Source organism: Vombatus ursinus, unplaced genomic scaffold (assembly GCF_900497805.2).
Source record: "Vombatus ursinus unplaced genomic scaffold, bare-nosed wombat genome assembly UNPS02014773.1, whole genome shotgun sequence".
In the NCBI taxonomy this organism is placed as follows: Eukaryota; Metazoa; Chordata; class Mammalia; order Diprotodontia; family Vombatidae; genus Vombatus; species Vombatus ursinus.
In genome coordinates this window covers 15,499,265-15,521,926 of record NW_020954551.1, presented here as the reverse complement: position 1 = coordinate 15,521,926, position 22,662 = coordinate 15,499,265, and the positions used below count along the sequence as shown (strand labels likewise).

At 38.4% G+C, this 22,662-nt stretch overlaps 1 protein-coding gene across 1 annotated transcript in view; it reads left to right on the top strand.

The window, feature by feature from the left end:
* The window catches only part of TMF1 (TATA element modulatory factor 1), a 34,681-nt gene that overhangs the window by 8,141 nt on the left and 3,878 nt on the right, over positions 1-22,662 (top strand). Inside the window, exons 5-16 of the mRNA XM_027863860.1 lie at positions 52-157; positions 1,876-2,018; positions 2,202-2,368; positions 2,872-3,028; positions 4,754-4,846; positions 14,499-14,655; positions 16,343-16,535; positions 17,176-17,245; positions 17,484-17,576; positions 18,808-18,927; positions 20,840-20,992; positions 21,746-21,871. Coding sequence (XP_027719661.1) covers positions 52-157; positions 1,876-2,018; positions 2,202-2,368; positions 2,872-3,028; positions 4,754-4,846; positions 14,499-14,655; positions 16,343-16,535; positions 17,176-17,245; positions 17,484-17,576; positions 18,808-18,927; positions 20,840-20,992; positions 21,746-21,871 — 1,578 coding nt within the window. The remainder of the gene's footprint in view (positions 1-51; positions 158-1,875; positions 2,019-2,201; positions 2,369-2,871; positions 3,029-4,753; positions 4,847-14,498; positions 14,656-16,342; positions 16,536-17,175; positions 17,246-17,483; positions 17,577-18,807; positions 18,928-20,839; positions 20,993-21,745; positions 21,872-22,662) is intronic.

The window sequence follows — 22,662 nt, the reverse complement described above, 5'->3', positions numbered from 1 at the left end:
TGAAGAAAAATGGTGATTTTTAAAAACACATAGATAATGTTTCGTTTTTAGGAAGTAAAAACTATAAAAGAAGAACTTGCAACCAGGTTAAATTGTAATGAAACGGCAGAACTTTTGAAAGAGAAAGATGAGCAAATAAAAGGATTAATGGAAGAAGGTGGGTACGTTCAACTTATTCCACTGACATCAGTCTTAAATTGTGAGAAGGAAAAATCCTGTTTTGTATATGGCTAGCCACTGCTTCCCATTAGAGGTTATGGAAACTGAGGAGAAATAGGAGCGAGAAAATTAGACGTCATAGCTTACAGACTGCAAAGAAAGGTGGGTGTTTAGAGATGCACAGAAGTAGAGCAATATTCAGTTTTCTTTCCTTTTTATTCCTAGAGGACTGACAACATAACTCTCCAAAGAATAAACTGCTTTTTGAAAAGCAAAGATTTATGTGGGAAAGCTATTATGCAGGTTTAAGCCCTGACATTTGAGCAAAGGCTTTTAGGATAATATTTCTGTGATTCATCTATTTTGTAGTTAGCTATGTGTCACGATGGAGAGAGGGCTGGACTTAGAGTCGAGAAGACCTGATTGGGCAAGTCACTTAACCTCCGTTTGACTTTATTTCCTCATCTGTAAAATGGGGATAATGATAGCATCTACCTCCTAGGATTGTTGTGAAGATAAAATGAAATCACATTTGTAAAGCGCTTTGCAGACCTTAAAGTTAAAGCGCTACACACACACACACACACACACACACACACACACACACACACACACACACACGTGTGTGTGTGCGCACAAGGTATTTTTATCTAAATTATTCTCACAGTTGCATTTGGACAATGAATTTCAATGAATTTCATTTCTTATTCATAAATATTTCTTTTTCAAATTTACATTCACTTACAATTATGTAGAAATCCATAGGTAACATTGGGATGAAGTTAAAGACTTGTGACAGGATAATTTGTTGTAAATAGAAAATCTGAAACTAGACTGTACATTTTTTGGCCATAGCAACTGCTTTATAAAGGAATGAAGGATTACCATTTGGTGGACCCTGATGAAATCCTGGCTCCTTAAAGGAAAGACAAGAGGAGGTTTAGAAAGCCTTATTTTAAAGGAATTTTTCAGAGGTAATGGCAGACGTAGACATACCTTTTATTTCTTAGCCCAGTGCTTTAGAGGGAGACCTTATGATCCTAAGGTCATAGATTTAGAGCTGGAAGAGAGCACAGAAGTCATTTAGTCCAGCTCCCTTGTTTTACAGGTTAGGAAATGGACCCAGAGATGTCAAGTCACTTGCCCATGGTCTCACAGGTTTTAGATGTCAGAGCCAGAATTCAAATTCATGTCCTCTGACTCGAAATCCATTATTCTTTCCACTGTACCATATTGTTTGAAAGACAGAATTTGGAGTCAGGAGATCTGTATTTAAATCCTGATTTGAGATTTATGACAGTAGGTAAGTCTTTTAACCTCTGGGCCCCCAGTTTTCCCATTTTACATCATTTGTAAAATAATAATGATAGCCCTTGCACTTGCACTAACTGCCTCACAGGGTTGCTGGGAAAAGCCTTTGTAAATTTTAAAAACACCATGTAAATGGGTTATTAGCACTTAAGCTTATTCCTGTTTCAAAATATTTGTGCTGCCCTGATCTCCTAAAGCTATGCTAGTCATAGAATATAATGCAATTGTGAGGAATCTATAGGTCATTCTGTCCAACCTCCTCGTTTTATTATTGAAACTCAGATCCAGAGAAGTCGGCTCACGTCCCTGAGATCACAAAGATAGTAACAACTCCACAGACAGGACTGTGCTAAATGAGCTTTGGAGATTCTTCATTGTTTTGAGCTTACATTTTTTTCCTTTTAGGAGAAAAACTTTCGAAACAGCAGCTGCATAATTCTAACATCATTAAGAAGTTAAGAGCTAAAGAGAGAGAAAATGAAAACATTAGTGCAAAGCAGAGCAAAAAGATGAAGGAACTCGAAGACGAATCGCACCATTTGAAGCAGGTGAGGGATGTGTCTTTTGTCGTATTGGACCTCAGAAAAGCAGTGATGGAAGACAGGCTCATCAGGCAGGTAGTGGACTTTAGCTGGGAAGTGTGATGTGCTGGTCTGTGTTCTTCACTGTGGCTTGAGTTTACCTGAGAATGATTATTTACTGAAAGACGTTTTTCTGATCTTCTGATGTAGGTTCTTGATGGTAAAGAGGAGATTGAGAAACAACATAGAGAGAACATTAAAAAACTTAGCTCTGTAGTAGAACGACAAGAAAAGGATCTTGGCAGACTTCAAATGGAGATGGATGAACTTGGGGAAAAAAATCGAAGTGCTCAGGCGGCCTTGGATAGTGCATATAAGTAAGGAAATACACACAGCCACTCGTTCCTCCTCTCTACTTCTGGGCGTCCCTGGCTGACATCCCATTTTCTACAGGAAGCCTTTCACCAGCTCCTGGGTGGGGGGGCATACAAGTTCCATCCCTCTATTAATAATCTCCAGTTTATCCCATCTATGCCGTGTGTGTTCATAGTTGTTGCCACATTGCCTCTTCCATTAGTGTGAGCTCACTGGGAGTGGGGACTGTCTTTTGCTTTGCTTCATGTTCCCAGCACTAAGCACGGGGCCTGGCACAAGATGCATTAATAAGTGCTAGATGACCAATTGCCTTATTTAATATCACAATAGCAGGACATTTTATAAAGCCATGGCTCTCAGCATTTGATCCCTGGTAACTTCTGGTGTTTGATACGGGTAAGATGTGCCCATTTCAATGTTTTTTATATCCAGTTGGACGTTTGACATATTCTGAGTTTGTAGTATGACAGGATATGTTTTCTAATCATAAAAAGTATTACTTTAGAGAGCTTGCAGATCTTCACAAAGCTAATGCCATGAAGGATACAGAGGTGCAGGAGGCGTCTTTAAATTGGGAAATGAAGGTTAAAGAAGAGCTGTGCTTAGCACTTGAGAAGGCCCAGGAAGAGGCCCATCAGCAACAAGAGGCATTAGCAATTCAGGTGCGTTGTGAATGATGAACAAAACAATCCTGTCTTGGCATTAATTTGTTTCTTAACATTAAGAACCTTGTTGATTAGCTTGACCCAATACTTTAACCCCCAAATAGTAAAATTATTTTACTTCCTTCACAGTTCATTGGGACCTATAAATGTATTTCTGTTTAATAGTGCTAATTAACACAAACTTGACTGAAGTGATGTTTGCTAATTGCAAAACAAAATAATGAAACTAAATAGTTTTTCTTTTGTAGGCTCAATAAATATTTAGAGATAGACTCATTCTGAGCACTTAAAGATTTGTCTTAACCCCTTTTCTCCACTTATACAGCTGTTGTCTTAGTTCAGACCCTCAACCCCTCTTGCCTAGATGATCACAGCGGCCCAAAGCCTTTCTGCACTCTAGTATATCCTGCACACTGCTGCCCAAGTAATTCTGCTTAAGCACACACGTGACCCTCTGCCACTCCGATGTAGTCAACTCCTCGGCTTCTTGTTGCCTCTAGCATAGAATATAAACTCTGCTTAGCTTTGCAATCCCTTCGTAATCTGGCCTCACTCTCTTTCTGGCCTCATTGTCTCTGTCTCCCTCTCTTGTACTCCGTGATCTAGCCAAACCGGCTGCTTTTTAATTCTTCATAGATGACGCTCCATCTTTTACCTTGGTGTCTTTGCACTGGCTGTCCCATGTGCCTACAATATGTTCATTCCTATCATAACTCAAAGAAATAAAATAGCGTGTTTAAATATTATGGAAAATGGAGAGTGAAAAAAATGTTATTGAAGTAATAAAAATAAGAAAAGGAAAATCCTTAAGATAGTTAACATAAAATTAAACTTCTCAGAAATGTGTTTTCAAAATATATTACCTTAAGAACTCATATCAGAACCTCCCATATGGTAATGTTGCCATAACAGGGAATTAAGGGGGTAGCTCAGTGGTGTAGTAGGAAAAACACTTGAGTTTGAATACTAGCTCTGCTACTTACTGATAGTGTGGCATGAGGTACCCTCATATTTGTTATCCTTAAAATGAGAAAGTTGGAGAAGATGATCAATTTTCTTTCCAGTTACAAATTTTGTGATTCAAGTCCTGGGTCTATAAATATGTGAGTTTGGTTCAGTCATTTTATTTTAAAAACTAGGGATACCTGCATTGCTTGCCTCATGTAGCCTGGCATTTATGACCTTCCAAAGTTTGTCCACTACTTGTGCTGTTACTTTTGCTTGAAATGTCCCCCTCCCTCCACAGAGTGCCCCTTATCTTTGTGTATTGGAATACTACTCTTCCTTCAAAGCCCAGACCAAACGCCTGTCTTAATTGCCTTCGCTCGAAGTGATGGCACCCTCCTCTGTATAATTCTCTTGTACTTAGTTGGTGCTTTTGTTTGATGCTTACTTGGTGCAGGTTTGGGTTAGATTTGGTCATTTTCTTGCTTTATTTCTCTCACTAGGTTGTAAACTTATTGAGGGTGCATGGACCAGGACTTCCACAATATCTTACATAGTACTTCACACCAGTGCCCTTACTTACAATAGCAGTTAATAAATGTTTGTTGAGTGAATGAATGAGGTTAATGCATGAGAACGTACTAAAAATATGGGGCCTGAAATGTGAAAGATGAAGCGACACAGTAAAAATATATGGCTGACAGCCATCTAAGTAATTCAAATGCTAAAATGTTTTGATTATTGGTGAATGATTCTAACCTTTCTCCTTTGATGTAGGTGGCAGACCTTAGATTGGCTTTGCAGCGGGCAGAACAAGCTGCTGCACGAAAGGAAGATTATTTGCGTCATGAAATCAGTGAACTGCAACAGGTACTATGGAGAAGGTGTTTTCCATAAATAGCCATTCACATTTGTCCAAGAGTTTTCCTGGGAAACCATGAGTTGTGGCTCATGTAGACACTATTCTTCCCATTTATAATGGCAAAGAAACTGTCTTAGAAAGGTAGATGACTGTGAGGTCACACATCTCACATGGTTGCAGCTGGCAGGTTGTCCTAGGTCCTTTGATTCCAATTCCAGGACATGGCACTACTCCATTTTTTTCTTGAAACTTTTCTTAAAATTTAGTTTTTCTGTACTTAAACACCAAATTTTAAAAAGAGCATTTTCATATCATAGAATACAAAGAGAAGATTGTATGTGAATCCCATGAATCTCTCTTCTATACCACTTGCTTTTTAAATAACTAAACACATTACTTTCTTTCTTTCTTTCTTTTTTTTTTTTTAGTGAGGCAATTGGGGTTAAGCGACTTGCCCAAGGTCACACAGCTAGTAAGTGTCAAGTGTTTGGTCTGAGGCTGGATTTGAACTCAGATCCTCCTGACTTCAGGGCCAGTGCTCTATCCACTGTGCCACCTAGCTGCCCCAACACATTACTTTCAAAACTGCCCTGTTTATCCATGCTTTCTTTTGGACTTCATTCTGTTCTCTGAATTTAAAAAAGTTTCATTGGCTTTCTTTTTTCTTTTTCTTTTTTCATCACCATAGCTGTTCTTCCCTAATTAAAAATAGAAGAAAAAAGTCATAACACATAAGCATAGTCAAGCAAAAAAAAAATCTACACAGTAGCCACATCAGAAAATATATCTCATTCTGTACCTTGAATTCATCACCACTCTATCAGGAGGTGGATAACATTTCACCATAGTCCCTCTGTAAATATGGTTGTTCATTGTTTTGATAAGAGTTCTGAAGTCATTCAGAGTCATTTTTCTTTATAGTGTTGTCATCTAAATTATTCTGCTGCTTCTGCTTACTTCACTTTTAATCAAGTCATACTGCCCAGGATTCTTTGGAGTCATCTCTTTTGTTATTTCTTACGGTGCAATAATATTCCATTATTTCTATATCACGGTTCCAGTTTTCAGTTCTTTGGAACTTTTTTACCCCCTTTTAATCCAACCTTTAATCCAATTCAAGAAATTTTCATTTCCTTCTATTCATTCCTGGAAATATTCCTTCTCTCTGTGTCCCTGTTTCTCCATTGAGTTTGATGTATTTCTACACCAAACTCAGTGTCCCTGTGTGTTCAAACTTCCTTTGTCCACTTCAGATAAGAATGAGGTTCATCTGATGTCCATTCCATTCACCTTATCCTCCAAGTTTCTATACTCTTCTTCTCATGTAGTGCAGCATGAGATCTACCCTGTTCTTTCTCCATCCTATACTAATTAATATATTTTTCTTTTATCTTCCCTTTTCTTCTTCTTTTAAAACCCTCAGAACTGAACCAAAAAACCCCAGGCCATCTGTTTTTCAAGGGTGCTTGAAAGTCCTTTATTCCATTAAAGGTCCATTCCCTCTGCCATCCCCTCCCCGTGGGATTAGATGCTCATATTTGTAAGGTTAATAACACTTTATTGTCAGCTTATATCTTGAGCCCTTTGGAAGAGCGTAGTTCAAGATCTCCTCTAGGTTATTGCGGAAGCTGCCATCTGTGGTTCCTTGTATTTTTTCTGTAATATGGAAACTCTGGATTTTCACTGTGATATTCTTTGAACTTTTTTTTTTTTTCAGGATATTTGCTAAAAGCTCCCTATTCTCCACACTCCCTCTTTTCATATCACTTAGGCATCTTCCCCATTCTCTCCACCACCCTGCTTTAGACCTAATATGAAGAGGTGGTCCTCTTTGCTGAGGCAAACCCCTGTATGTGCACCCTTTATCCCATCTCCTCAACATCTTCAGCAGATTATCCCCACTTTCTTGCACACTTTCTTCAATGAGTGTATCTAATGACTCCTTTCCTGCTGCCTACAAATCCATCTATGTCTCTCCTATACTGAAACACTTGAATTCACTACCTGTCTCTCCTCTTTTTGGCTAAATTTATTGAGAAAGCTGTTTATACTAAGTGCTTCCACTTCTTCTACTGCTCTTGTAAACATTCTGTATTCTGGCTTTTGATTCAGCTAAAACTGCTGTCTACAAAGTCATTACTGATCTTTTAATTGCCAAATCAACTAGCCTTATCCTTCTGTACCTCTCTATAGCATTTGATACTTCTGATCACCTTCTCCTAGATACTTTTGGCTTTCTGGGTTTTCATGATTCTAAGTCCTCAAGTGTGGCCCTTTGACTGAATCTAAACTTCATAGAACAAATCCTCTTAATAAAAGGATTTGTTCTGTGAAGTTTGGATTCAGTCAAAGAACTGCACTTGAGGACCTAGAGGGCCACGTGTGGCCTTGAGGCTGCAGGTTCCCCATCCCTTTCGATGTTTCTTATTACTGTGGAAGGGAACCATCATCCACCCAGTTAGCTAGTCTTTCAGCTTCAGCATCATTTTTTTTAATTAATAAATTTATTTATTTTTAGTTTTCAACATTTGTTTCCACAAGGATTCTGAGTTCCAAATTTTCACTCCATCTCGCCCCTCCCCCCACCCCAAGATGGCATGCACTCTGAATGCCCCTTCCCCTAGTCTGCCTTCCTTTCTATCTCTCCCCCCCTTCTCTTATCCCCTTCCCCTTCTGTTTTCCTGTAGGACAGGATAGGTTTCTGTACCCCATTTCCTGTATTTCTTATTTCCCAGTTGCATATGAAAACATTTTTTTTAAACATGTGTTTTTAAAACTTTGGGTTCCAAATTTTCTCCCTTCATCCCTCCCCACCCACCCTCATTGAAAAGGCAAGCAACTCAATATAGGTTATACATGTGCAGTTATGCAAAACACTTCATAGTAGACATGCTGTGAAAAACTAACTCTATTTCCCCTAATCCTATCCTGCCCTCCAATTTATTCTTTCTTTTGACCCTGTCCCTCCTCAGAAGTATTTGCTTCTGATTACCCCCTTTCCCAGTCTGCCCTCCTCTCTTATCATCCCCCTACTGTCTTGTCCCCTTCCTCCCCCCTTCCCCCATTTTCCTGCAGGGTAAGACAGATTTCCATACCCAATTGAGTGTGTATGTTATTCCCTCCTTAAGTCAAGTCCTATGAGAATAAGATTCACTCATTCCCTCTCACCTTCCCCCGTTCCCCCTTCACTGTAAGAGCCTTTTTTTTTTTCTGTTTTTTTGTGAGATAATTTACTCCATTCTACCTCTCCCTTTCTCCTTCTCCTAGTATAAATCTCTCTCACCCCTTAATTTTATTCTCCAGATATGACACCTTCATCTTCAACTCACCCTGTGCCATCTATCTATCTATCTATCTATCTATCTATCTGTCTATCTGTCTATCTATCTATCTATCTATCTATCTATCTATCTATCTATCTACCTATCTCATGAGTTACAAATAACCATCTTTCCATGCAGGAATGTAAACAATTCAGCCTTAATAAGTCTCTTATGATTTCTCTTTCCTGTTTACCTCTTCATGTTCCACTTGAATCTTGTATTTGAAAGTCAAATTTTCTATTCAGCTCTGTTCTTTTCATCAAGATTGCTTGAAAGTCCTCTATGTCACTGAATGACCATTTTTTCCCCTGAAGGATTATACTCAGTTTTGCTGGGTAGGTGATTCTTGGCTGTAATCCTATCTCTTTTGCCCTCCAGAATATTATATTCCATGCCCTGCGGTCCTTTAATGTAGGAGCTGCTAAATCTTGTGTTATCCTGATTGTGTTTCCACAGTACTTGAATTGTTTCTTTCTGGCTGTTTGTAATATTTTCTCCTTGACCTGGGAACTCTGGAATTTGGCTATAGTATTCCTAGGAGTTTTCCTTAGGGGATCTCTTTCAGGAGGAGATCAGTGGATTCTTTCAATTTCTATTTTGCCCTCTGATTCTAAAATATCAGGGCAGTTTTCTTTGATAATTTCTTGAAAGATGATGTCTAGGCTCTTTTTTTGATCATGGCTTTCAGATAGTCCAATAATTTTTAACTCTCTCCTGGATCTATTTTCCAGGTCAGTTGTTTTTCCAATGAGATATTTCACATTGTTTTCTAATTTTTCATTCTTTTGGATTTGTTTTACAGTGTCTTGATTTCTCATAAAGTCACTCGCTTCCAATTGCTCCATTCTAATTTTTAAGGAAGTATTTTCTTCAATAAGCTTTTGGACTTCCTTTTCCATTTGGCCAATTTTGCTTTTTAGGGCATTCTTCTCCTTGTTGACTTTTTGGACCTCTTTTGCCATTTGGGTTAAGCTATTTTTTAAGGTGTTATTTTCCTCAGTATTTTTTGGGTCTTCTTTAGCAAGCTGTTGACTTGTTTTTCATGATTTTCTTGCATCACTCTAATTTCTCTTCCCAGTTTTTCCTCTACTTCTCTTACTTCTCAAAAATCCCTTTTGATCTCTTCCAAGGCCTGGGATTGATTCATATTTTTCTTGAGGCTTTGGATGTAGGAGCTTTGACTTTGTTGTCTTTTTCTGGTTGTATGTTTTAATATTCTTTGTCACCAAAGTAAAATAATATAGTCTGGCTCTTTTTGCGCTGCTTACTCATGATCCCAGCCAATTACTTGAGTTTTAAACTCTTTGTTAAGGTAAGAGTCTGCTTCCAATGTGCAGAATATACTGCCCCAAGCTTTGGGGGTTTGTACAGCTATTTTCAGAGATACTTCTAGGAACCTGTAAATTTTCAGTTCTTCTGAGGTGGTGCGATAAGGGGCGAGGTGTTTACTCCTTTCCTGCCCTGTGCTCTGGTCTATGAGTGACCACAAGCCCTTTTTTCTGTCTTGGAACTGTGAGGAGGATTTCCTCTCTACCACCACTATAAGCTCCACCAGGCCAGCACTGCTCCTCCTCACCCAGGACCACCTCTCAGAACTGTGACTCAGATCCAGCACGGGCAGAGCAAGAGATTTCCTGCCTCAGCTCTGGCAAAGAGATCCGTGTGATCCCCCTCTGATCAGCCGCTCGATTTCCCCCTGTAGTCCGTGGGTCTGAAACTCAGGAGGCAGCCGCTGCCCCAAAGGCCATGCTCAGGACTTGCGGCTGAGATCTAACTTCTTCTCTCACTGCAGTCACAGACTTTTCCCACTGACCTTCCAGGTTGTTTTTGGTGTTCGTGGGTTGAGAAGTCTGGAAACCGCCACAGCTGCCCCTGATTCAGTCCTCTGAGGCCTGCTCCAGGGTCACTGCGGCCTGTGCGCCCATGCCGAACTGTGGTCCTCTCCCCGCCCGGCACAATATACCTTTCCAATCAACCATCCAGGTTGTTTCGGGCTGGAAGTTTGTTTCACTCTGTCTTTTTGTGGGTTCTGCTGCTTTAGAATTTGTTTAGAGCCATTTTTTACAGGCATTTGGAGGGGTTTGGGGGAGAGCTGAAGCACGTCACTGCTTTCCCTCTGCCATCTTGGCTCCGCCCCCTCTTCAGCATCATCTTCATGTCTTCTCTGACTCACCCAGTATATACAGCTCTTCTCAGATCCTGCCCTTCTTCACATATACTTCCTAGTTTCTCTGAATTTCTTCTACTCAAATCCAATCTCACCTTTTATAGGACGCGTTCCTAGTCCCTTCTGCAGGTAGTCGTTCCCTTTTAAGATGACCTTCCATTTTATACCATGTTATGGCCTTCATGTACTTAGCTATACATGTTGTCTCCCCATTAGAATTCTGAGCTTGTGGGACCAGGATTTGTGTTTTTGTCTTTTTTTATATCACTAATGTTTAGGCAGTGCCTGGCACATAACAACACATATTAACTCCTTGTTGACTATATTCTTCTTATTTTTATTTTACCCTCTGGCTTTAAAAGATCTGGATAGTTTTCACTGATTTGTTGAAATATATTATTTAGGCATTTTTAAAAATCATGGTTCTTAGGGATTTTGATGATTTCTAAATTATCTCTTCTTGACTTGCTTTGATTTGTTTTGGATAGCAGATACTTTCCATTTTATTTTATTTCTAGGAATTCCAAAATGCTTCATAACTAAGGAAGGAAAAAACTTAAGCAGTGAAATGGAGAAAAAATAGGATACTATTGAAAAAAAGAGAATTAACATCATATACTATGTGTCATTACATCAAGGACCTGTGATTTCATTGATGTGGGAATTCCAGGGACACAGATCATAATCCGTCTCTATCCTAGAGTTTTAGATTTCATTCTGATATTTCTTGCTGTCTCATGGAGCCATTGATTTCTGTTTGGTCTATTTGAAGTATCAGGGAGTCCATTACTTTTGGGGTGAGGTTTGCCACCTTTCATTCTGAGCTATTTAGTCTTCCAATTTTTTCCTGAAATCTTCTGCTTCATTTTTTCTAGGTATTCTTGTCCATGTGGAAAGTCCATTAATTTTTTTAATCTTTGCTTACAGTTTTTACAGAGTTTTCTCCTTTTAGTCTGGAATTTTGGATAGTCCTTTATTTACAATAATTATTCCTGTGATAGTGTCTTCTGTTTAATCGTCTCTCTAGCCTCGGTTCTTGAATTGGGGATTTGTGCTGAAATCACGCTCTGCCTATTGCTGTTCGTTTAGATATGATGTGGTTGTTGATGGTTGGTCTTGACCTGGGTCTCACTGGTTTCACCTTCACCTCTTAGGGTGTGTCTGTGCTAAAAGCACCAGTAGGTTTTAGGTTCCCATGGATTTTTGAACTTTAGATGACTGGATTTTCAGGGGCCATCGGATGTCTCAGGACAAAGTACTAGGACCCTTGGAGTCCTTAGGCCTGTTTTTTTGTGTGCTGCTTCCAAGAGTCACGCTAGCACTTTCATCTGGGAGCAGCCGTCTTCTCATGCTGCTTAAGGTGATGGGTGTTTTTGCTTGTGTTGGGGGTCTACCAACTTTTTCGGGTGTGCTTTTTCTCTTCCCTTTCCCAAGGACTTTGACTTTTTGTTCAGTTAGTAGGGTGGATGAAGTCATTTAGTAAAGTTTCTCATTGGATTTCTGAGTCATTATTTGCTCTGCTGCTGCTTTTATGTGTTTGTTGGAATAGATATGTGGGCGCTGAGTTGTCTGCCTCCCAGGTGATCACATTGGCTGGATGACAGCACACCTCGTGGCTCCCTCTTAAATAGACTTCATGCAATATTTTTGGAACGAAGAAGAAATTATACTACCATTTCTTCTGCTGCTAATATGAACCAAAGGATGTTAGCTGTGTTTTAAATTAAAAACATTTTTTTTTGTTATATTTTAAGTTCTGAACTGTCTTGCTCTCTCCCTCTCTACTCCATGCTAGAGAGGAGCACCATTTGACACAGATATATAGATAGATATAGATATGTAGAGATATAGATATATATAAAACCATGCTATGCATATTGTATTTATCAGTTTTTTCCCTGGAAGTGGATAGAAGCTCCTTTATAGGTCTTTCATAGGTCTTTTGTAGTTGATTTGAATATTTATAATACTCAGAATAGCTTAATCACAGTTATTCTTTGAACAATATTGTTGTTACTGTATCCTGTGTTCTCTTGGTTCTGTTCATTTCATTCTTCACTATTTCATGCAAGTCTTTCCATGTTTTTCTAAAATGAACCTGCCTATCATTTCTTACAACGTAGTAATAGTTCATCAGATATTAGCTGCCTTTTAAAATAAATCTCAGAAAACATTATTTTGTTTTAGAAGAATGGCTATGTTGTTGCAGAATTTTAGTGTAAATATTTTAACGTGCGAATAACTGCTTTATCTATAGCTGTCAACACTGCATTATTCACTCTATGTCTCTCATTGTCCACCCTTTTGTATATTGTTTGTCTGAACATTCCATATTAGATAGGAACAGAAAGAGTGAAACTCAGATTAGTTCATCTTTCTGTTTCTGTAAACTCTTAAAAAGACTTAGATAAGGAAATATGACTATAATTCATTAGCAGTTCAACAAATATTAAATATCTGTGTTATGTCCAGAAGTTTTTACTACTAGATGGTGTTCTAGGTAGCAATGGCATAGAAAATACTGAGATAAATAAAGCATAGGCCACTCTCATGAAGCTTAAAGTCCACTTGCTGAGACAGGGAGACACACACACACACACACACACACACACACACACACACACACACTCCCACTCCCCTAATGTAGACTAGAGCTTCATAAGTGAACAAGTAGCTCATACATTGGAGTCATTTAGTTTGTTAAGCTTGAGAGGTATGAAAAAACTATCTTATGAAATCCAGGGCTGCCAAGAAGTCCACTGTCAAGTATGGGAAATCAGTGAAGGAAAAGATACATGTAGGAGGTAGCATTTAAGCTGAATTTTGAAGGATGGATAGGATTTCAACAAGTTCATGTGAAATGGGACGTCATTTCAGCCATAGGGATTAACATGAGTGTGGCACTTCAAACTGGGTGTCCCATAGGCACCTCAAATACAACGTAGCCTCAAACAGAACTCATCACTCCCCCTACTCCTCAAACCCACTTCTCTTCTGTACTTTTCTGTTTCTTCAGAGGGTGCAGTGATCCTTCCATCATCCACATTCCCATCGTTGGTGTTGTCCTTTACTCCCCATTTTCCCTCACCCCACGTATGGAATTAGTTGCCAAGTCTTATTGATTCTGCCTTCCCACCATCCATTCCCTTTTCTTCCCTTTCATAGCCACCAGCCTACTTCAGGCCCTTCTCATCTCTCAGCTGGATTTCTGAAATAGCTTCTTAATTGTTCTGCCTGCCTTAAGGCTTTCCATTTCCAGTCCATTCTCTGCACAGCTGCCAGTGTGCCCAAAGCACACGTTGGGCCTTGTCAGTCCCCTGATCACTAAACTCTCGTGGCTCCCATTACTGCTAGGACATCCTCTGTTTGGCCCATTACAGCCTGGCAACAACCCATCTTTCCAGCCCTGTTGGTTATCATTCCTCTCCACAAACTCTTTGGTTCCACAGAACTGAGTGCTTCCTGCCTTTGACATGGCAGTGCCACATCCCCTGGCTCCATAACTTTGCCTGGTCTTCCTCCCCTGGAACATGCTTGCTTGTCATTTTCACTCTGTAGAATACCTAGTCTTCTGAGTTTTACTCAAGCGTCATCTGATTCTGCCCTCACCTGCAGCTGCTCGTGTTTCCTCAAAATCACCTTGGTTTTTTTTGTATATTCTTGTGTATGACATATATTGTTTAGCAAAATGCAAGCTTCTTGAAGGCAGGGACTTTTTCATTTTTTTTTTATGTCCAGAGTGCCTAGCACAGTACCTGAAGTGTGCTTGGTGTTTACTAAATATTTGTTGACTAATTGATTTTTCTTAGAAACGAAGGTAAAGGCCGGAGTGTGTAATGATGCTGAATGTTCTGAATAATTGAGTTTGTCTATTGGTCTCAATATTCTTAGCAAAGTAGTCTAAACATATGCTGTTGTTGTGGGGTTTGTCAGTGTGAAGGGAGGAGAAAGGGAGCAGCCTCTATAGGGGGTGAGCTTGGTTAGCAAGATAACCTCATTTTATTTTTTATCTGAATGCTAGACATAGAAAGGAGACACAGGTGTGTCTCCCAAATGTTGTTTATTGGAAAAAGTTTGTTTTAATGTGTAGAAATTTTCCTGTGAAGTTTAGTAATGTTTGTTATGAATTTTATTGATAAATGGTAATGACGTAAGAATTTCATAATTTAGAGACTTCAGGAGGCAGAGAATAGGAACCAAGAACTCAGCCAGAGTGTTACATCTACCACAAGACCATTGCTTCGACAAATAGAAAACCTACAAGCAACTCTGGGAGCACAGACATCATCGTGGGAGAAGTTAGAGAAGAATCTCTCTGATAGGCTTGGTAAGTGACTTTGAATTTTGTGATAAAGTTAACAGGTTGTGTAAGTTTGAGGGAAATAATAGAATGACAATGAATGATCTAGATTAGATGAGTAGAGCTCTCAGAAGATTTCAGTTTATATATTGCTTGAGTGTCGTGTGTAGTTTGCGCCAATTAATGCAGGCTTTGCTAGGTGGGAGGCAGTGGTGCTAAAACCTAGGATGCCCTACTAAGGATGATACCCAGATGTTTTAGAGCCACAAGGGGTGCACAAGCATGATATGTTATTTTTTCTTCATTAACATTTCACCTATCGATGCCCCTCTCTTACTATACCTTGGATCTGTGATTTCAGCAGTGTAGCTGTTCCCTGAACCTGTGCACATCATAGTCTCTCATTGCACTCTCATCTTGAGAGCCTTATCTGTATTTTCCCAGAGAGCTGCTTCATGGGGTCACCCTACACAGTGCTCTAGAGGTTTTACCTTGTGTGCTTTTCATGCCTTAAGTTTGCCATTGGGCTGTGTGCCTGCTGCCCTGTTTGTCTGGCTAGCTCACCTTCTCTGATCTGAGAGGGAGAGACTGAACCTGTGATTTCACTGTTAAAGGAAACTTCCAGATGAGGTGAATCCCTCTGCTGTGCAGGGCAGCCCTTTCTGTGCTCTGAGAGGCAGGGTCACAGGGTTAAGTGTGTGTCAAGCAGTTACCTAAGCCAAGTCCAGCTTCATTTCTTCCTCTGATGCACTTCCGCGTTCAATGCCTGTGTTTACTGTGTTACCTTTAATTATTGAAAGAGCAGGAAGGCTTTACAGCTATTTACAGCATCAGTCTGGTAGTATAAAATGAGAATTCACTGTAACTGACACTGAAATGTTATGCCTAGTTTCTCTCCATTTTCCTTTGCAGTTAATACCACATAGATAATTTTTGTGTCCCTTGCACAATATTTTTTCTCTTTCATCTTGTCACTAGTTATCTCTGACCTACTCTTATACTTGCAGAGCATTTTGTGCACTTGATAGTCAGCCTTCTAGTTGCCATCTCTAGGGTCTGACTCTCCCAACTTGGGTATGATGAGGCAAGACCTCCAAAGGCCAGGAGAAGAGGAGGAGTCATGTATGGGAAAGTTACAGTTACAGTCTTACTAGTGGAGCTAAGCCTAGGGACACTCCGAATTGGGCTCTGGGAAGGAATTTGTTTTACTTTTGTTTGTTTGTTTTACTTTTGACAGAGGAGCTGTAGTTTATTGGTACTCTCTGTGGATTTGGAAATAACGTTGTAGCACAGAGGTAGCATATGTATGCTGTACATGTTATGATGATACATTTATAAGTTAAATTTCACTGTACATACCCACATTATTCATGACATTGGCTTTGAATAGATGTGTTATGAAAAATTCGCTCTGGTGATGTATAGAGGATATATAATATTGAGGAACTGTTGAAATGCAAATTTACTTAGAGCAATAATGAAGGAAGTACCCTTTCAAAGTAATTGTCCCTGGGAGAAGTATGGTAAATAGAAATATAATTGATGAATTTATAAATTTTTCTTTTATTTATGGTCAATTAGTCCTGAACTGGGCATGCTATAACTCCTATATTTAGAAATGTCCATTTGCATCTTAAATTTTTTAAAGTTAGAATCTTAATGGTCCAGAAACACTAGAAAGAGGTGGCTGTTTTCTTTCATTTCTTGTCATCAGGTGAAACCCAGGCCTCCTTGGCAGCAGCGGTGGAGAGGGAACGTGCAGCTGTTGAAGAGCTGCTTACTAACAAAATGCAGGTGTCTTCCATGGAATCACAGAATAGCATCTTGAGACAGGAAAATAGTAGATTTCAGGTCCAGCTTGAAACCGAGAAAAACAAACTACAAAAACTGGAAGATGAAAATAGCCGGTGAGCACCATCTTTTTGAGTGAAGCTTTTCTTGAAAAGTCAGATATGAAACACTGAAGAGTGACAGCATTTTTTCAAAATGCTAACAAACTTTTGAAAGTTTTTTTTGTTTGAGGTAGCAATATGTAATCTTGATAAATCCTTTCCCTTTTATGGAAATAAAGATAGGATCTATTAATTTATAGATCTAGGGAACTCCTAGGTAAAGAAAATCTTTGTGCCAATGCAAGCGGCGTTTCCTTAGGACCTTATAGACTTGGAGCATTGCCTGAAGCTCTGAGAGGTTCACAATTGTGTCTGGCTCCCACAGCCTGGGTGTGGCAGAGTGGGGTCTTCTTGGCACCCAAGCTAGCTGTCAGTCCTAGTGCATGTACTGCCTCATGTTTTTATGTGTTTGTTAATACATTTAGAGAGGGCTGTGAGGTAGGGCATAGCTATATTTCTGTTTTGCAAGAGTTCAAAAGTACCACTTGAGTCTTCTAAATAGAGCTCTCATTTTTAGAATTTTAGCTTAATCATTCAAAAGTGGCCTTTTGCAGACTCACAGAAATACTACCCTTTGCATAACAAGCTAGTGAAACTTATTTTAAACAGGTTTTTTTGTTACTCTCAGTGTTCTCATTTCCTTTTGGCTTACTAGGTACCAGGTTGAACTAGAAAACCTAAAAGAAGACTATGGGAAAACCCTGGAAGAGGCTCGGAAAGAAAAGGTGGATCCTTTAGGGCTCTGCTCCACCTCATTGAGACTAGGTTTGGAGACTGGGAGGGAAAAGTGGGAGGAACAGGACAGAACATGACAGACGTCAAGCTGCCAGATATCTGAGACTCGATCTGTAGCAGTGAAAGGGTCCTGAGTATGTCTTTATGCCCTTAACTTTATCACATTGCTTTTACATAACAATTTGAGATTTCTTCAAATAAATAATTTAGTTTTGTTTTATTTTTTAGACATTATTAAATAGTCAACTAGAAATGGAGAAAATGAAAGTTGAACAAGAAAGAAAGAAAGTAATTTTATCCCAAGAAATGATGAAGGAAAAGGTACTTCTTTTTGTCTGCCCATATCATTCAGTAGAAATTATGTTCAAACATTCATTCTTTTTTTTTAATAGTATTTTATTTTTTCTAATTACGTGTAAAGACAATTTTTAACATTCCTTTAAGAAAAATTTGAGTTCCAAATCTTCCTCCCTCACTTGCTCCCTCCCTCTCCCATCCCTAAGATGGTAAGCGGTTTGATAGAGGTTACCTATGTGCATTCACTCTTAAATGATTTTAGTATTAATGTTGAAATGTCCTGCTGCATGACCAGAAGTAGCCTAGGTATTCCTTTGGAAGCAAGCAGGCATTCATGGAAACAACCTTGGTTTCGGAGGACTGGGCTCAGACCTTGATTTTGCTGTGTACTGTCTGTGGGTCTTTTGGAAAGTCACTTATTATTTCTGTTCCTCAGTTTCCTTATATGTAAAATGAGGAGGGAGTTGAACTAGATGTTCTCTAAGGTCCTGTCTAGTTCTGAATCCTGTAATAAATCCTGCTGTCAGTGTACCATTCTCATTTGCAACATATCCAACTTGAGCTTACTCAATAATTTCTTGAATCTGGGTAGTGTGTAGCCCTTCCCAATGAGTGGCATTTCTGTTCTTTTGTTATATTGGTGAATTGAGTTGTGGCATTATTAGAGGCTATTAGTGGTGAAACTGAATTGTTAACTTGTTGACTGTGGAAAGTATTAATTTGAATTTTCCCCTTTTAGTTGAATGATTAATACATTCTTATTAGAAGGTCAGAGTAATCAGGTATATGTGGATTATCTTTTGGAAATTGTTTGGAATTTTAAAAGAAAACTACTTAAGTAAACTAGCATATAACCTTCTAGTGTCTGAAATAATCAGTAGTTTAACTTTTATAAAATTGGTTTGGTTTTATATTTTGTGCTGTCAAAGTAAAACTTTATAGCTGGTTCAACAGAAAAAATTCCTTTTTATCCTCCCCCCCCCAAAAAAAACTAAAATGATAATGATATAAATTGGTTAAGACCCTGGAGTCACATAAGTAACATTTACTAATAAAGTTTAGTTACATTTTAAAGACAAGAAGATGTTAAAATATATTACTCCTTTGATGATACCACTTCCAAAGTCTTATCTGCATTTTTTATGAGAAAATCATTAGTTTTTTTTTTCATTTCAAAAACCAAACTCTAATAACCTATCTTTCTTTTTTTATTCTTTTGCTTTTTCATCTGAATTGGATTTTTTAATATTCAAAGGAACGTAAGACATTTTCTTTTTCAACATTGGATACTGTTTCCAGCACTCCTACATTGTCTCGTTCTAGTTCTATAAGTGGAATTGATATGGCAGGCTTACAAACATCATATCTTTCTCAGGTAATGGTTTATTTCTTACTGTACCTTTTCTAATCAGAAATAGGAAGAATAGGAAAAGATTTCCCAACGTGTGCTCCTCCTTTGTTCCTCCATTTTCTACACATTCCTGTCTCTTCTTAATCTTCTTGGTATGTAAGTTGGGGAATGTAAATATGTACCTGCAGCCAGTCATACCTCAAGTACATTCTTCAAAATAAAATTCTAGGAAATTATAAATAAAAAGTAATTAGAATGAAAAACAGAGTTTCTTTATGCATGTGAGTTATTTACTTATGTATGGCTACATTTATAATGCTTATCGAGAGCCTACTGTGTTCAGGCATTCTATTGGGGTAAATATACAAGCGTCTAGGAACAAGTGAGGAATGAAGTTCATAGAATAGAAAGGAATATTTGCGTATGCCAGAGTCACTGGGGAAGTCATCAGAGAAACAGACGGGATTTGAACTGGGCCTTAAAAAATAGGAAGGAATTGGATAGGATGAGGAGAGGCTGAAAGGCATTATGATTTATTTTGCCCAAGTGCAGAGACAAGGAAGAATGATTTTTCTGGGATGTGGGCCAGTAAGGAGACTGACTGAATTAGAGCTGAGGGTTTGAGTAAAGGATTATTGGCAAATATAGGTTCAAGAATGTCAGAGGGATCTTAATTTGATAGATAATAAGGGAGTCTTTAGACCCTGCTTAGCCAAGGGATCAGTGAAGAAAGCGGTTGTTGTGGAAAATTATCTGGCTGTGATAGCGTATAGGATGGCTGATAGGAAAGGAACTTTAGGCAGGAAGATGAGTTAAAAGGTTAGATTAGAACAATAGTTTTAATGAAACTCTGAGATGATAAGGACCTGGCCTAGGGAATAGCAGTGAGATAGGAAAGGAAGGGACTAATCTGAGACCTTTTGAAGGCAGAATGGATAGGATTAGTGAGTGATTATAGGGGTTCATGGAGAGGAAGGATGTCTAATGTTTCAAGCTTGGGAGACTAGAAGAATGGGAGTACCAGCGATAGAAATAGAGAAATTTAGATGGGGGGCCATTTTGGTGAGAAATAGGAGTCTGTCAAGGCAGATGCAGGATTTGAGACAATAATGGCACATCCAGGTGGACATTGGGAGTTGGAACGAGTTTGAAGGGTTAGAGATAGAGATGTAGACCAGTTGGATGATATTCACAAGGAGAAGGCAATAATTAAAGTCAGGAGGATGCATGAACTTTCTGTGAAGCAGTAGCAGTGACTTGGAAAACAAACATTCACAGCTACTGAGCTGAGAAAGATGTCATTGTTACAGGAAAAAAAGGAAAAAGAGTTAGGCATAAAAGCCAAGAGAGAGGGGGTAGTTTTTAATTAGAAAATAATCATGTCAAAAAAAAAAAAGGAAAATAATCATGTCCTTCCTGGCTCTTCTGAATGTATTTGTATTCCCAATTAGCTATAGTGAGAAAATAGATGATTTTTCAAACATCTGAAAGGGTTACAAAAATGAAATAAAATTTACAGTATCCTGTGTATAGGAGTTCTTTTATGCTATCTAGAAGGTACCAATAAATGTTGTGGAAAGTTAGTAGCCATTTGTGTTTTAATTTGGATCTTATGCAAGTGTAATTTAGTTTAATTTAATTGAAGCATTTCTTAGATGTGAGAATACGTCAGTGCTTTGTTGCATAATGTGTCAGGATGTACACTATTGACATGTCATTGTTGAAATGAAAAAAAGAAAGGTGCTCAGGGTTCAGATAGAGAATCTTCTTTTCCATGTATCCATAAGGGTAATCATGCCTTCCTAGAATTTAACAAATTTCATAGCAGTAGAAATTTAAACGTATTTTTGAGCCACCTGTCTGAATGTTTTGTATGGTGTATGTGCATATTAAATATATATGTCTATAATTTAATCTTTTCTAATATTGAATGTAGGATGAATCTCAAGATCATTCATTTGGACCAATGTCTGTATCAGTAAATGGAAGCAATCTCTATGATGCTGTAAGAATGGGAGCAGGATCAAGTGTTATTGAAAATCTTCAGTCTCAATTAAAACTAAAGGAAGGAGAAATTACTCATTTACAGGTAATAATCCCAAAAAAACAAAACTAATAGAGTCAACGGAAGTTGAAGTTTCACTTTTCTCAGAGGCAACCTTGTTCAGAAATATAATGTATTGGATTTTCTCCTTGTGTAGATAAAGACATTTTTGGTTTTCTGATTTTGAATTTTTGTTGTATTTTTTCCTTTTTGGTGAGGCAATCAGGGTTAAGTGATTTGCCCAGGGTCACACAGCTAGTAAGTGTCAAGTGTCTGAAGCTGGATTTGAACTCGGGCCCTCCTGACTCCAAGGCTACAAGCTCTCTTCACTGTGCCACCTGGCTGCCCCCTGGTTTTCTGATTTTTAAGAAGAATGAGAGTCTACAGAGTCCACTTCTTATGCCTCACTGTGGTGTGGAGGTGATCTCTGGGCTCTTTAAGCTTATTCTAGGAGAGTACAAGCCGGTTTTGCCAAGCTGGAGGTTTCAGATATAGCCCCAGCAACTCATACTGCCTGCTTTTAGGGGACCAGCTTGCTAAATATGGGAGGCTCATTACTAGTACGCTGGCCACTTGGTGATGGAATATTTGGTGATTGCAGCCCATGAAATTTTTTTAAAGATCTATCGTTCAACCTGTGTCAGTGATGGCAACCAGAAAGAGTTGGAATTCTTCATTTATTGGCATTTTTCCCTTTAAAGTTTCTTGTTGCATATCTCTTTCTTTGAAAACACCATCTCAATAATTTGTGTTTTATGGATAAAATATTTTTATTTGTAATGTTTGTTCTCTTTGTAGATGGAAATTGGAAATCTGGAAAAAACTCGATCTATAATGGCTGAAGAGTTGGTTAAGTTAACAAATCAGAATGATGAATTTGAAGAAAAAGTGAAGGAAATACCAAAGCTTCGTGCACAGCTGAGGGTAGGCATTTCTTAAGTGACTCAAATTTAACGTGGAAACTCAAATGGAATACACTAAACAACTTGAAAAATGATTGTTTTAAAATTAGAATAGAAAATTTTAGGGAATATTTTGTATATCATTTTACATTTTCAGGGTAGTTTTTAATTATGTGTATTGGTTTTGGTCTTGCACTTGAAAGGCAGTAAAGATCAGAAACCTCACATGGCTGGAGAATGGGACCACTTTATATCATTAGGACCAACAATCATTGCCACTAGGTTTGGCAACACATTTGGTATAAATCTATCTGTGCTACTTTTTGGTGGAGGTAAAATTTCTGTTGATACCTTTAGTGGAAACAATGCTTGTGAAAATCACTAAGGATAAGTACCATGATTTATTTCATAGCATGAGTAAATACCAGTAAATGGGCTTAGATTTAACTTAATTCTTGGTACAACTTAAGAGGGAAATGCATCAGAAGAGATTGTAGTTCTGCTGTGTAGATTGATATTTTTTTCTTAATACATTTCTACTTTGCTTATTCTGTCCCAAAGGGAATATATTTTTTCATGAGCTGTGCTTACACAAGGCAGTGATGAATAGCAACTGGTGTATCTACATAATGTATTAACGTTTGTAAAGGGCTTTCTGTACCTTAGCTCATTTGAACTTCATAACAACTCTGTGAAGTTACTACTAGCATCCCCATTTTACAAATGAGAAAACAGGCTCGTTGAGTTTACGTAGCTTTTGCCTGCTCCCACATCCAAATGCATGTCAGTGGAGGAATTTTAATGCTGATTTTC